This window comes from Narcine bancroftii, chromosome 7 (assembly GCF_036971445.1).
Source record: "Narcine bancroftii isolate sNarBan1 chromosome 7, sNarBan1.hap1, whole genome shotgun sequence".
Taxonomy (NCBI): domain Eukaryota; kingdom Metazoa; phylum Chordata; class Chondrichthyes; order Torpediniformes; family Narcinidae; genus Narcine; species Narcine bancroftii.
In genome coordinates, this window is record NC_091475.1 from 9417295 (window position 1) to 9432170 (window position 14876).

The 14876-nt window shown below is 40.9% G+C and overlaps 1 protein-coding gene across 3 annotated transcripts in view; it reads right to left on the bottom strand.

Moving 5' to 3' along the window:
* hunk (hormonally up-regulated Neu-associated kinase) overlaps positions 1–14876 on the bottom strand; it is a 51251-nt gene that overhangs the window by 20237 nt on the left and 16138 nt on the right. For all 3 annotated transcript variants that reach the window (XM_069888756.1, XM_069888754.1, XM_069888755.1), the window contains exons 3-6: positions 11204–11259; positions 10189–10324; positions 8974–9101; positions 3258–3393 (exon numbers count right to left, since the gene is read on the bottom strand). In XM_069888756.1, the coding sequence (XP_069744857.1) occupies positions 3258–3393; positions 8974–9101; positions 10189–10324; positions 11204–11259 (456 nt within the window). The remainder of the gene's footprint in view (positions 1–3257; positions 3394–8973; positions 9102–10188; positions 10325–11203; positions 11260–14876) is intronic.

The window sequence follows — 14876 nt, forward strand, 5'->3', positions numbered from 1 at the left end:
CCTGCCTGGGCTCATTTCTGCCTGGGCTCATTTCTGCCTGGGCTCATTTCTGCCTGGGCTCATTTCTGCCTGGGCTCATTTCTGCCTGGGCTCATTTCTGCCTGGGCTCATTTCTGCCTGGGCTCATTTCTGCCTGGGCTCATTTCTGCCTGGGCTCATTTCGAAGAGTGAGATGGGAGGTTCCTGCACGATCACGACAGGGTGAATGTGAAGTGGGTATTTCCTTATGCACGAATCCTAGGGGTCATTTTTTTTTAAAAAAGCAGGAGCCAAAATCTCTCAGATGGTTGAGTCCTTAGATTATTTTCTTCAATGAGCAATGAAAGCAGAGTATTTAAAAAAGCAATTGACGAGTTTGAGGGGCTGTATCGTTACAATCTTATGAAATGATGGAGCAGGTCAAGGGGCTGAGGTCTACTTCCGCTCCTAATTCACATGTCCGTATGTTACCATCGTGCACTTTTGAGAGCCCAGCTGTGTTGCTCTCTGTACTCAGGATTTTTGTTTCGTTTCAGTAGTTCTTTTCACCACAATGACTAAAGTTAAGAGATTTCTTTTCCCCAATGACAGTCTCTCATCTCTGCCCATCATCATTAGAATTTGACAGATGGATTTGCATTCGTTTTAAGTTAACAACTGCACACAATCTATCCAGTTTTGCGTTCCCTTAGTGCTTCGACCTTCATTTTTGGGATTTTACTTGGTATCAAGCTACATTCCTGTCAGAGATGAAAGTGAGACAAAAAATTTACGCTGCTCTAAAACCTCTGTCAAAAATCTGCCCTCCAATCATCAGGGCAGGTGCAAATCTAGCTCGAATCCAATTTTCCCTGTGGCTCTGAATCTGCCACAATGGATTGGATGTCAAATGCATTGTTCCATCTTGTAGGCTGCTGTTAATCTTATGTGATTTTAATTTAAAGTGAATCTCTGCATCTCCAGAGTGACTTGATCTATATCTTTAAATCTAACACCTTCTGTGCCATAATATTTATGAACAGCAGGACTGAGCTTGTCATTCAATTATTTACAAGGTGTCTGCCTTGAATCCGCCACAATTTTTAATTTGCAGGCGCTCTATTAATTTTATAGCCTCTGACTCCAATGTAAAAGAGGAAACTAATTTTATGGACAAACGCATGGTATTGGTTTGACAGACATTCTGCTGACATCAGCAGAAGTCAGCGTCAGTAAATTATGGATGATGACTTGGCTTGTCATTAGACATGTACAGCCTGCCTCATGAGCATCAAGTAACCATTGAACCAATCTCATTTTCTGTCTTATGTCCCCATGAACCGTTTCCCCAATTCTTTCGCTACCCAACTAAAGTAGCGGACACGTTAATATTCTGCATTTGTGCAGATTTCTGCATTCTTAAAATCCATTTTCTACATTTTTGAATGATTTTCATTTTCAGGAGCTTGGATCAGGGCCCATCAGTCTTCTCACTGCTATTTTCAAGCAGAAGTGCAGCCGGACCCGCGGGCTCCCGGCAGCCGGACCCGCGGGCTCCCGGCAGCCGGACCCGCGGGCTCCCGGCAGCCGGACCCCGCGGGCTCCCGGCAGCCGGACCCCGCGGGCTCCCGGCAGCCGGACCCGCGGGCTCCCGGCAGCCGGACCCGCGGGCTCCCGGCAGCCGGACCCGCGGGCTCCCGGCAGCCGGACCCGCGGGCTCCCGGCAGCCGGACCCGCGGGCTCCCGGCAGCCGGACCCGCGGGCTCCCGGCAGCCGGACCCGCGGGCTCCCGGCAGCCGGACCCGCGGGCTCCCGGCAGCCGGACCCGCGGGCTCCCGGCAGCCGGACCCGCGGGCTCCCGGCAGCCGGACCCGCGGGCTCCCGGCAGCCGGACCCGCGGGCTCCCGGCAGCCGGACCCGCGGGCTCCCGGCAGCCGGACCCGCGGGCTCCCGGCAGCCGGACCCGCGGGCTCCCGGCAGCCGGACCCGCGGGCTCCCGGCAGCCGGACCCGCGGGCTCCCGGCAGCCGCGACCTTGGTGGGGAAGTATCAGCCAGCATTTTTTTTTGAAAGTCAAGAAGAAGGTGATGAAATAAAGCGGCGAAGTGATCATTTTAACTGGGAACAAGGTGGAATAAAGCAGTGAGGTTTTCTTTGTAATTGGAAACAAGCTGGAATAAATCAGCGAACACACCCTGAAGGTAACAAAAAGACATGGAGAAGGAAAAGAATAAATTGGCAAATCACTGAAAAAACATTTTCAAAGTCAATAAAAATGATAAAAATGTTATTAGTATACAGTGACCTATTCGCATTATTTTGTAATGTCCATTTTTACTTTGAAGTGCAATAAAAGAGGCTTGAAACTGGCAATTTTGTGTATGGTCAAAAATTTTCCAAATGCGGTCAGCACCCTCCTCCAAGAGGTGCTGCACCCCATTGACCCCCACTGTACACTTCGCGCAAGCACTTGGCTCTTTTCTTCTTTTATTTTTTACCTCATTCACATGCCTGAAGTAGAAACAATTTGCATTAGCTAAAGAACTCAGCACATGTTTGGCATTAAGGAAGAAACCAAAGAAGAAAATAACACAGTGAAAATATATAAGCCCCACACGTAGAGCACCCAAGGCCAGGAATGAACTCTGGTCTCGGAGGCCGTGAAGCAGCAGCCTCCTTCTTCCAAATGAGCATTAGCCAAGTTTTAGTGGCAGTGATCCCACCTATACATCAGGTGGTTTTAATTTTTAATTCCAATAGAGGCTTGTCAACAAAATGTAGACAACAGCCCATTCACTGACATGTTTTCGCAAGACTTGCCAAATGAAATGCATTGAATTCGCCCATCGTTATTGAATGAAGATCTACCGGGACCGATGCCTGAAGAGGGCGCACAAAATCAGTGAACCGGTGCGGACTCGAAAGGCCAACATGGCCTGTTTCCGCTCCGTTAATGGTTATATGGTTAACGTAAATATATGTTCCAATGCAACATATACTTACAATCAGAGGGCCAAAATGGGCTTTATACCCTCTCAGTATATCCAACAAGCAACTTCAATTCAATACATGCCTAGAAATTCAATTGCTTAGGTCAATGTTTTGATTGCACTCAAATGGTTCAATTTCATGAACTCATTCACAAAGGAAAGAGTGGTCTTACTCTGAACACCATTTGACCATTGAATGCACAGAGGAGCTTGGACATTCACAGTGATACCCAAGCAAAACTCCACCACCTCTGCTAAGACAACACAAGGCTTAATCCTGCTAAAACAAACAGAGATCATTGTACCCTACCGGTTTGGGTAAGATGTGCTTGATATAGGCATCCCTGCGGGGTCATCAGTCAGCCAGTGATCAGAAAGTACCTGTTGAATGTTCGGCCGTTTAATGGGGTCAGGCTCCAATAAGGACAGCAGAAAATTGATAGCAGCTGGGAAAATAATCATACAATACTTACTGATCTTATTGAAATATAAATACCCTCTCTCTTTATCTGAATACCTGGTATTTTAATGAATGCTTCTATATGATATCTTTACGTTATTGCTCCCAATCAGTGTCAGAGTGGCATTCCAAACTGATAACTCATTTTGTTTTCTTTGGGGTTTAAAGCAGCCACCTGCTTTGCATTAATTTGATATTAACAGTCAGTCCAAATTCACTCCATGATAAAAAGCCTTTCTTGCAGTCTAAAATATACAAATAAAACCAGTTAAGGTTGTGGAACATTGCAGATGGTTATACTTCTAGTAATGGAATGCATTAACTATAAATTGTCAATTTCTACCTGAATATTGAATTAAGAAGCAAGGTATATTAATACTGGCACTTTGAAACATTATGAAAATTTCAAACAAAACATCCAACAGGTCATTTGTCAGATTTGAATTTATTAACCTTTTACAACTTGGCTAAAAGTCGATTTTAAATCATTTTGAAAGTCCAGTAAAACACTTGGATTTCTGCACCGATGGGGATTGGGAGATGCCAGATAAGTAAATTTTCTGGTTGCTTGAGATCGCATGCTGCATGAATCACAAACTAACGGTGAGGTGCGCCAATTTTAGACGTCCATATTTTTTACCTATTTTTCTTTTGGAATTTTTTTCCAGTTGTTTGAGGATGCCGATTCCTTGAATCCTTGATAACGGGACTTTCACTGTGCTATTTTATTCAAAGTAAAATTCCCCCTTTTCTTTTATTTCCTTTCAAGTTATAACCTGCCACTCACCTAATAGAATTTTGACATTAAACAGGTGAGTTAGCACAGAGCTGCGTTCTTAAACCCCCTGATCTACTCACTTTATAGCCATGACTGTGTGACTTGGTTCAACAACAACACCTTCTACAAATTCACTGACGAGACAGACCATGGTAGTGAGTTGTATAAGAAGGTGCAAAGAGTCATGATACAGGAGGGAGAATGAAAACTTGAATGAAGGGCATTTTCCTTATTTTTATGTGAAGAAACTGATGTGATTCAACTAGAAACAAAGATTTAACCTTCTAACAGGAAATTCAGATCAGAAATGGTATTGAAAATAATCTAAGTGGTAGAATCTAAATGGACTTCAACAACTTTTTTCTCTTCCTTCATTCTTGTTCTAATTACAACTTGATTTCTATCAAGTTAATGCCAGGAGAGACATTTTTGTCACATGAAACCCTGGCACTGTTTTAGCCTTCAAAACAAAATATTGAATTTTAATTGCTTGTGACTTTTGCTTATGTCATACTAAATATGTTTTTTTTTCTGAAAATCCAATTTATAACTTTCTTTGAGAAATAACCTTTCATGCTGGAAAACAATTTTTATGGTTATCACATAAGCAAATTTAAAATCATAAATTAATTTGGCATCGTTATAACGCATATCCAAGTTTAATTCAGTCCTGCCGCCAATCCACAACCTTTCCAGTTACATACTAGCTCTGAGACTGAATTTATTGCATGAAAGCTACTAAAATTGGAAATATGTTCTTTACAGCTTTAATAAAAATGGAGGCGTTAGTGGAGCTGCCGTTATGGCAGTGCCTGCACTAGAGAAGACACAGGGAGAACGAGGAGCGGAGACAAAGTGCTCCTCCACAGAGTCCAACCGTCCCATCCAAATGTTGATGGCTCTGTACAGGCTTTAAACAGCCTATTAAAATAACCAGTGGTGTTTTTTTAATTTAAAATTATGCAACCGCTTGGTCTGTGCCCAAAATGGCAGCACCTATGCTGGCAGTGGCCTCAAGGGGTTGCACAAGAGAAACACGATGTGAAGGAGAAGCATAGGAGGCAAACCTACAGGGTAATGATCCCAGCAATGGACCAGCAAGGAACTCAGCAGCTGAATGCTGATGGTGACTTGCGGTCAAAGGACCTACATAGGCTGTGGGCTGCAGGACACTCAAGGGAACCAGGTATCAGAACCACGATTCAAGAGGGTGCTGAGGGCAAGAAGGGATCTTGAATGGTGTCGGGCACTGAAGGCCTCCCAAATGTATCAAAGGTTTGGATCTGGAGCTCCAGTTGCCATTGGATTCCACAGGGGTCTGAGTGGTTGCAAAGGCTGCAGGAGGCGAATCCATGGACATTTTAGTGACTCTGGAGGGATTCTCATTTGCTTGTCTTTCTCTTACTGTAAGGGATGCCCAGGCAATGCTTGTGACTGTTTATCTGCCTTACAGCCGGAAATTTTGTGTAATACTTTTTCTGTTTTATTACATGACAATAAAAGAATCTTGGATCTTGATGTTTACCATTGTGTAAATCTTGACTTGATTAACATTGAGAAATACTCCCCTGTGAGGTAACAAACTAAACAGAATTTTTTTTTTTTTTTAAACAAAATTTCAGCTACAATCATGGCTAAGATCCCACGTTGACAGTGAACACATCTAATAAATCTGCTGTGTTTTCATGAAATGGAAATACTGATCAATATAATTATTTAACACACCGACTTATCTTTGTTTTCACTTTCAATATTATCAGCTCTCAGTTTTGGGATCTTCATTTAAGAAAAGATGTGCTGACATTGGGGAGGGTTCAAAGGAGGTTCACTCAGATGATCCCGGGAATGAAAGAGTTATTTGAGGAGCGTTTGACAGCTCTTGGCCTGTATTCATTGGAATTTAGGAGAATGAGGGGGGGAAATCTCATTGAGACATTTCAAATGTTGAAAGGCATAGGCGGAGTAGATGTAGAAAGATTGTTTACCATGGTAGGAGAGTCTAGGACAAGTGGGCACAATTTCAGGATTGAAAGGCATCTGCTTAGAACAGAAATGTTCAGGAATTTCTTCAGCCAGAGGGTGATAAATCTGTGGAATTTGTTGCCACAGGAGGTTGTGGAGGCCAAGTCAGTGGGCTTATTTAAGACAGAGTTGGACAGGTTCTTGATTAGCCAGGGCATCATAGGTTATGGGGAGAAGGCCAGGCGGTGGGACTATGGGAAAATGGACCAGATCATGATTAAATAGCTGGGCAGACTCAATGGGCTGAATGGCCTATTTCTGCTCCTGTGTCTTATGATCTTATGGTGATGCACTCTTTTTCTAATATAATTCCACATTTGTGTGGATTTTCATATCCTTTACAAACTTCCATCAATTCACGATGTTTTAAATCTTTTGCTCTCTTTCCCCACCACTATGATCTGCAAAAGCTTTTGCAATTTTATCAACTTTCTCCAAAAGTTTTATGTTGTCTTTTAGCTCTCATGGATGTTTACTTATCAATTAGAATTCTTCCTTCTCAGGTTATAAACTTTTCTTTTTGATCAATTCTGATAGATCTTCTGTTATGTTGCCATTAACAGATTATCCAGTTTACTGCAAAGGAAACGCCTCAATCTTTTTCGGTTATTTTCTCAATCGTAGCAAAATTCTGAAAAGAAAATTTAAGAAAGTCCATAACATATGTGATACATTATAGGCTTTTTTTTTTTTAAAAAGTGGCTGCATGAAGTATTAATCTCTGTCTGGATCCACTTTTCTTTGTTTAAACACAAGGAGAAACTAAAGTGACATAAATTTAAAACAGACTCCAGATGCAGTAGGATATTATTATTTTTATGTTGGATTTGATATGACTTATTACGAGAGTGCTCCACTTGGTTCTACATTAATTCAGTTGTTGAAACTGATAACAGCTGACATGTCTCACTTACCATAAAATCAGAACTAATGTCTGCATAGCAAATCAGTGTTGGAATAATGTGCTGCATGGAAATAAGTCGGGGAATGGGGCCGATGGGGGAGCACTTTTGTCAGCTGGCATTGGGGGCCGATGGGGGAGCACTCTTGTCAGCTGGCATTGGCCCAATGGGTTGAATGGCCTTGGACAATTTCTTAAGAGAACAGCATATAGAAAACACTGTTGTGCTATTTCAATATTAAGTTTGAAATTGAACAGAATGTAAGATGTGGGGCACTCAGACTCCAATGACTTATAGTGTGGCGGAACTCAATATTTCTTGCAGTAGGAAAGACTACTGTGATTTCCCCAAGTTGGAAACAAATCCCGTGTTCACCAATACCAGTCAAATTGTAAAATTCAGTTTGTTGAGAGAAACAGTAAATATTAGAAATCTTTACAAAAAAATTGGGAATTTCTGTTTTCCTTCTGTGCTTCCATGTTAATGTAACATAGTGCAAGGAAACCTTGCAATCATGTTCCTTTTAGAAGCCAATTCAACAGCAGTATTGGATTATAGTGTGCTCTGCTGCCCCTTAGGACACAGAATGTTTGGAGATCGATATTTAAAAGAGGAAATATGAAATCAGCATGAATAATTTTCTAATAGAAAGAAAAAAAGCATTACTGAAAAATTCTGCTTTCCATAACTATAGAAGGGGTAGAATTGGCACGACCAGCGTATCTCCTTTGCCTTGTACAGTACTTCGTATATTCCTTGGGATGTCCTGACAGGAGTTATAGGAGTCAAGAGAGAAATGTGGGTAAAAATAAAATGCACAGACTAGAAGTCCACAGTGATAAATTTGCTGAAACGTAAAATCACAGACACCGTGGCATTTTCCAAGTTGTGTTTCTTTCCCCTATGCACTTTTGTCTGAATTTGATTCCAAATAAGCAACAAGCTGCAGCCAACTCACTCATTCTGATTCCCATCAGCCTGATCTATAATTGCAAAGTGCCACGTCAGTTAAATTCATCTCAGGTTAAAATACATTTTAACCCCTGATTAATTCAATGTGCGAGGAAGGTAGCATTAGCTGGTTTAATATTTCATAAGAACATTGCAACATCACCGACCACTCAGACCCAAAAGACTCCAGGTTCATCTGGTCTGTGTTAAGCACAGGTCTCTGATTTGTTATCTGTCTTCACAGAGGCACTACTAATGGCATCAGACAGCCTTCACTGGGTAGGCAGAACACTTCTGTGTGGCTCTGAGAAGCTATAATGCACTCTCCCTCCTGTCAATGTGAGTGACATTGTAATGGATTACTTCAGGTGGTACGTGAGTGGAATGAAAATGGTTGAGAACTAGAGCACTTGAATGAGTGAAAATTATGTGAGAAAATCAGGGCAAAGTAAAATGCAGAACACATGTCGGTCATTATCATTAAATGTGGATAAATCATGTCATTGTTGCTCTTTTTTTTTAAACTTTATTTTTTTTAAACTTTATTTAAAATTTTATGACATGAATAAAATAAAAATTACATTTAAAGAAATAATTAAAAATAAGATAATAAAAATTAGAATACTACATCATTAGTCATTGTTGCTCTTGAAGATATGCTTAACTTTCCTTGAGCACTTCTAACCCAACTCGTTTCCTACTCTGGATCAGTGGGCACATTTCATTAAAAGAAGCTTAATCCTTCAGGATGTCTGGGTTGCCCTTCTTTTCCTGAGGAAATTATTCTCAGAAACATCTGCATTAAAAATAGCAGATACAATTAAAGTCTTAAAATTTCATTCATTTTCTCGATAAAGCACTTGGAAGTAAATTTGAATCCTTTTGAAAGAGTAAGATAGTAAAATTCACAGACCTGCTGAGAGATGGACAGGTAGAGGATTAAGATCTTTATCCACCATTTTCTGGTGCAAAGCTCTCAGGCTAAATGGCTCCACTGTGAAAGGTAAGGTCCCAGTCAGCATGGCAAAGGTATTCACACCACTAGAGGACAAAAAGAAAGTATTAGCAAATGTGCCAATATAAATTTGGGTGGCACTGTTAGTGTAACGGTTAGCGCAACCTTGTGACGGCGATTGGGTTCGAATCCTGTGCTGTGCTGTCTTTGCATATTCTCCCCATGTCTGCCCGAGTTTTCTCTGGGTGCTCTGGTTTCCTCCCACTGTCAAAATGTATTGGGAGTTGTCAGTTAATTGGGTGTAATTGCTCTTGAGCCCAAAAGGGCCAGTTAACGGGTTCTATGCATGACTAAATTTAAATCTGTCTAAATTTAAAATCAATGAAACATTTACCCCATTCATCCTTCCAGCACTACATAGGTACATCACCTTAACCATGTTTATATTCTCACATTTCCTGTAAAATAACATCATTGTAAAATTATGTTTATTGCAAATCAGCGGCTGAACTCCAAAACTCAAGTAAATTAAAAAGGTCAAGAATTATTTATTCTGACTAGCTCAAATGAAAATAAACCCCCATTGTTTCACTCGGAAGCTAGGGTTCTTAATTTTTATTAATTTAGACATACACCACGGTAACAAGTCCTTTCAGCCTCGGAGCCCGTGCCACCTAATGACAGCCAAATGACCTGCAATACCCAGTACATTTTGAATGGTGGGTGAAAACAGGAGCACCTGAAGGAAACCTACACAGACATGGGGAGAATGTACAAACGCCTTTCAGAGAGCTCGGGATTCAACCCTGGTCCCAATCGCTGGTCCTGTAACGTGCTGTGCTAAACACTACGCTAATTGTGCCGCCCCAATGGAGTCCCATGGTTCTATGAAATACCATGTACCTTGAAGCTGCTCCTCATAACAAATTATCAGTCAGAACTATCCATACATCAGAAAGAATCAACAACAACAAAAAAAAATTGCCTGGAAAAATATCATGAGTGCATTCGATTGGAGCTAGGCAAAATAAAATGTAGCAGCTTTTTAAAAGGTCACAGCATAATGATGCATTAATTTTAGAGAGTAATATAAGACACTAAACCTGAAGACATTTGCTTTCATTGGACTATCTATTTTTTTAAGTCCAATTTAATCATTTGTCAAGGACTTACATTGACCATATATCCACCTTGGGACCATACTTCTTCCGTGCTAAAAGTTCTGGAGCTGCATAGGCTGGGCTTCCACACTGAGTGCTGAAAGGGTCAGAATAACCCAAAATTCCAGCACAGTTGCTCAATCCGAAATCTGGCGAATCCAAGGGAAAGAACATCAAAATGGGAACAATCATTTCAAAATCATCCTTTCAGAAGCAGCATGTAAAACACATCATGTCTTTAAACACATCAAAGGGTTTCCCTCTCCCGGTCTTGTCCATTCACACTATTTACTTTCAAAAGCTCCACACATTGCACTTACTGCTCCAGTTTACAGCAACTTAAATATATATAAAGAAAATCTCCAATTTTACAAAAAAAATTTGAAATTGAAACGATCAGTCTAAAATTAGCAAAATTCCAATTAAGCACTGAACAAAATAACTTCAGCTATTCCAAACAAGGTACTTAAAATTAACAATAGTAAATGAATTATTGAGATCCAACATGAATCTTTCTTAGTATTTTTTTAATTCATTGCAATATATTTATATAGTTAAACATTTCAAATGCTTTCCAAATGAATGGCATTTGAAGGGCAGTTTCCAAAACCAAAAGATAACTTTTTTTTTTTTTAAAAATGCTGCTCTTTAAACATATTGCTCTTAATTTAAGGATTTTGGCCATTCTTTCTGAAGAGATTTCTTAGTTCACGGTTTTCTTCCCAACTTGAGAGAAAAGAAATGCAAAAATACTCACTTCAAAGAGAAAGTAATGTTTTGTGCATGAACCTTTGTCACGCAAAGACATATTTGCCTCACATCGGGTCTGATCTGGTTTGTCTTTCTTATTCTACATTATACATGCTTGTTTCTACTTTCCAAAATGATGTCAAACTTCCCAATTTTTAAAAAATTTATTTCACTACACAGTATTCCCCCATGATTTTTCCTGCTGTGAACCAACAATGAAGAATATTTGACGATCATCCAACCCTTGCTAATTCTGAATCCATGTCTAATGCCCATACCTATTAACTTTATATTGTTTTCTTCATCAAGTAAAAGGTTTTCAATCTTCAAATCTCTGCAAAAGAATAAATATGAAATGCAAGAATTTATTCAGAAAATCTTCAATTATTGCATTTATAAAGAGATAATAAAAAAGACAAGAAGCCATTAAAGAGGAAGCAAGTTAGAATTGAAGTGATGAAGTGTGGTAAACCAGTTATGCTATGATTGGGTGCAGCTAGACACACTCTCTGAGACTGATCCTACTTGCTTGCTCCCCATTCCACTCTTCCTCAATCAGTCAATAGTTAATAAAAGCCTGATAGTTTCACAACTCCAGTCCATCAAAGTTCAGATTTATTGTTAGAGTACATACATGACATCACATTCAACCCTGAGATTCTTTTTTCCCTTTGGGCCAGGCAGAATTTCTACTTATTAATAGTGCAAAAATTGTACTCAAGAAAAAGTATGTATACAAAGAAAGAAATGTAAACAAACTGACAGTGCAATACAGAAAATTAATATTCAAAAATAAATAATGTGCAAAGTCCTTAAATGAGTCTCTGATTGAGTGTTTTTTAAAAATCTGATAGTGGATGGGTAGCAACTGTTCCTGAATCTAGTTATACATGTCTTGTGGCAATTATACCTCTTTCCTCATGGCAGCAGCAAGAATAGATCATGTCTTGTCTGGTGTGGATCCTTGATGATTGGTGCTGCTCTCTGACGGCAGTGTTCCAAGTAGATTTTCTCAATGGTAGGGGCGAGTTTTACCTGTGATGTACTGGGCTGTGTCCACAACCTTTTGCAGGACTTTCCACTCAGAGGTATTGGTGCCCCCATACCAGGCTGTGATGCAGCCGATCAGCACACTTTCCACTTCAGATGTGTAGAAGTCTGCCAAGATTTTCGATGTCATACCAAACCTCCTGAGAAAAGTAGAGGAGCTGACGTATTTTCTTAACAATGAGATGTGCGTGAAGTCCAGACATTCATGTGTTGGGTTCAGTTAATGTACTCACAAAATGTGAATGAAGTCATTGAAAATTGGGGAGGGTGTTAACTGCATATGAAATGTGCAGTTATTCTCTGGAGATCTGTCAAACTTTTTTTTTTTTTTATATACGCACACACTAATTTATGAACCTATAAAGGCTGCTAAAGAAGGCACTAAAATCACATAACTGATTTTAAAAAATGGATGTTTATGGCATATTAAGCATTTGTGGAATAAATATATTAATTCTACTGCTCTGAAGAGCAGCAACACATTATAAGTTATTGTCAAATGGTTCAGCAAAATATTTGTTATATATTACTGTATGGGTTAAAACTCCTGTTTCTAATTCCCATGTGTGCTATTCAACCGAGAAGATATTAAAGATTTGTTTAAAAAGCTGGGAAACTGTTGCAACTACATTAAATTATAATTCCACAGAAGATTTCTGGCTCGCAGGTGTATTTATCTATATGGCTGTAAAACAGCTTCAGAGCAAATCAGGGAGTGTTTGCTTCACAAAAGCAGCAAATAGCCATTTCTTTTTTTTTTAAATTAATTTAGGCACACAGCAATGATTACAGGCTATTCTGGCCCATAAGCCCGTGACGTCCAAACACCCCAATTAACCTACAGCCCCTAGACTTTTTTTAAGGGTGGGAGGAAACTAGGGCACCTGGAGAAAACTCATGCAGACATGGGGAGAACATACAAATTCCTTAGAGATCGTGCCAAATTCGAACCAGAGTTGCTGAATTTGCGCTAATTCAAAGTTGTAATTATACAAACCCAGAATAAATTGTACTTGAGCCTTTCAAGTCCAAATTTTATACTTGAAAATAGTTTTACAGTAGACAAGTAACATCTTTACAGAGAATTATGTGAGTGCTAATGGATTCTCTCTGACAAAGCAAGATCTTCAGTGAACAATCTGCGAAAAATGCAATAAAAGTAGTCACCGGGTAGGTTCTCTTTATCTTCTGAAATCATTCTTAACGTGAAAAGGCTTCTTTCCATGACTGCACATTAATTTTACAAGATGAGGTGTCGTTGTTCAAATTTCTAACTTTTGTTTTAGTTTCATCATGTCCACCTTAACACATTAGTTAAAAACAGTAGAGAAAAATGATTGTTGCAGAGATCTCCACCCAGGATCCAGCTTGGCTTTATGCACAATGTTCATTCTCATGTCACTCCCAGCAGAATCAAGAGGACTTTGATAAGTTATGGCTAAAGAACCTTGGTCCTTGGGACATGACACTTGAGAATGTCATGTATGTACTCTGACAATAAATCTGAGAAAACCATTATTTCCATTACTGCAATTACAATTGCACACTGTATTATGGGATGGCTGGAGGATGCATTCCTAGAATGGGCTGTATTCCAATTTTTCATATTACGCAGCTGTGTCATTCATGCATGCCACTGTAGCTGCAGCAAACAAGAATTTCAGGCTTGGCTTCGCGGACGAAGATTTATGGAGGGGTATGTCCACGTCTGCTGCAGGCTCGTTGGTGACTGACAAGTCCGATGCGGGACAGGCAGGCACGGTTGCAAGGGAAAATTGGTGGGTTGGGTGTTGGGTTTTTCCTCCTTTGTCTTTTGTCAGTGAGGTGGGCTCTGCGGTCTTCTTCAAAGGAGGTTGCTGCCCGCCGAACTGTGAGGCTCCAAGATGCACGGTTGGAGGCGAGATCAGCCCACTGGCGGTGGTCAATGTGGCAGGCATCAAGAGATTTCTTGAAGCAGTCCTTGTACCTCTTCTTTGGTGCATCTCTGTCTCGGTGGCCAGTGGAGAGCTCGCCCTAGAACACGATCTTGGGAAGGCGATGGTCCTCCATTCTGGAGACGTGACCCACCCAGCGCAGTTGGGTCTTCCGCAGCATGGATTCGATGCTTGTGGACTCTGCCAGCTCGAGTACTTTGATGATTGGAATGACTTCATCACCAACAATGTTGAGGATGGAGCGGAGACAGCGCTGATGGAAGTGTTCTAGGAGCCGTAGGTGATGCCGGTAGAGGACCCATGATTTGGAGCCGAACAGGAGCGTGGGTATGACAACAGCTCTGTATACGCTGTGTGTTTCTTCAGGTGGTTGTTTTTCCAGACTCTTTTGTGTAGTCTTCCAAAGGCCCTATTTGCCTTGGCGAGTCTGTTGTCTATCTCTTTGTCATTCCTTGCATCAGATGAAATGGTGCAGCCGAGGTAGGTAAACTGGTTGACCGTTTTGAGTTCTGGAGATGTGGGGGGGCTGGTAGTCATGGTGGGGAGCTGGCTGATGGAGGACCTCAGTTTTCTTCAGGCTGACTTCCAGGCCAAACATTTTGGCAGTTTCCGCAAAACAGGACGTCATGCGCTGGAGAGGTGGCTCTGAATGGGCAACTAAAGCGGCATCGTCTGCAAAGAGTAGTTCACAGACAAGTTGTTCTTGTGTCTTGGTGTGAGCTTGCAGGTGCCTCAGATTGAAGAGACTGCCATCCGTGCAGTACCGGATGTAAACAGGGTCTTCATTGTTGAGATCTTTCATGGCTTGTTTCAGCATCATGCTGAAGAAGATAGTAAAGAGGGTTGGTGCGAGAACGCAGCCTTGCTTCACGCCGTTGTCAATGGAGAAGGGTTCGGAGAGCTCATTGCTGTATCTGACCCGACCTTGTTGATTTTCATGCAGTTGGTTAACCACGTTGAGGAACTT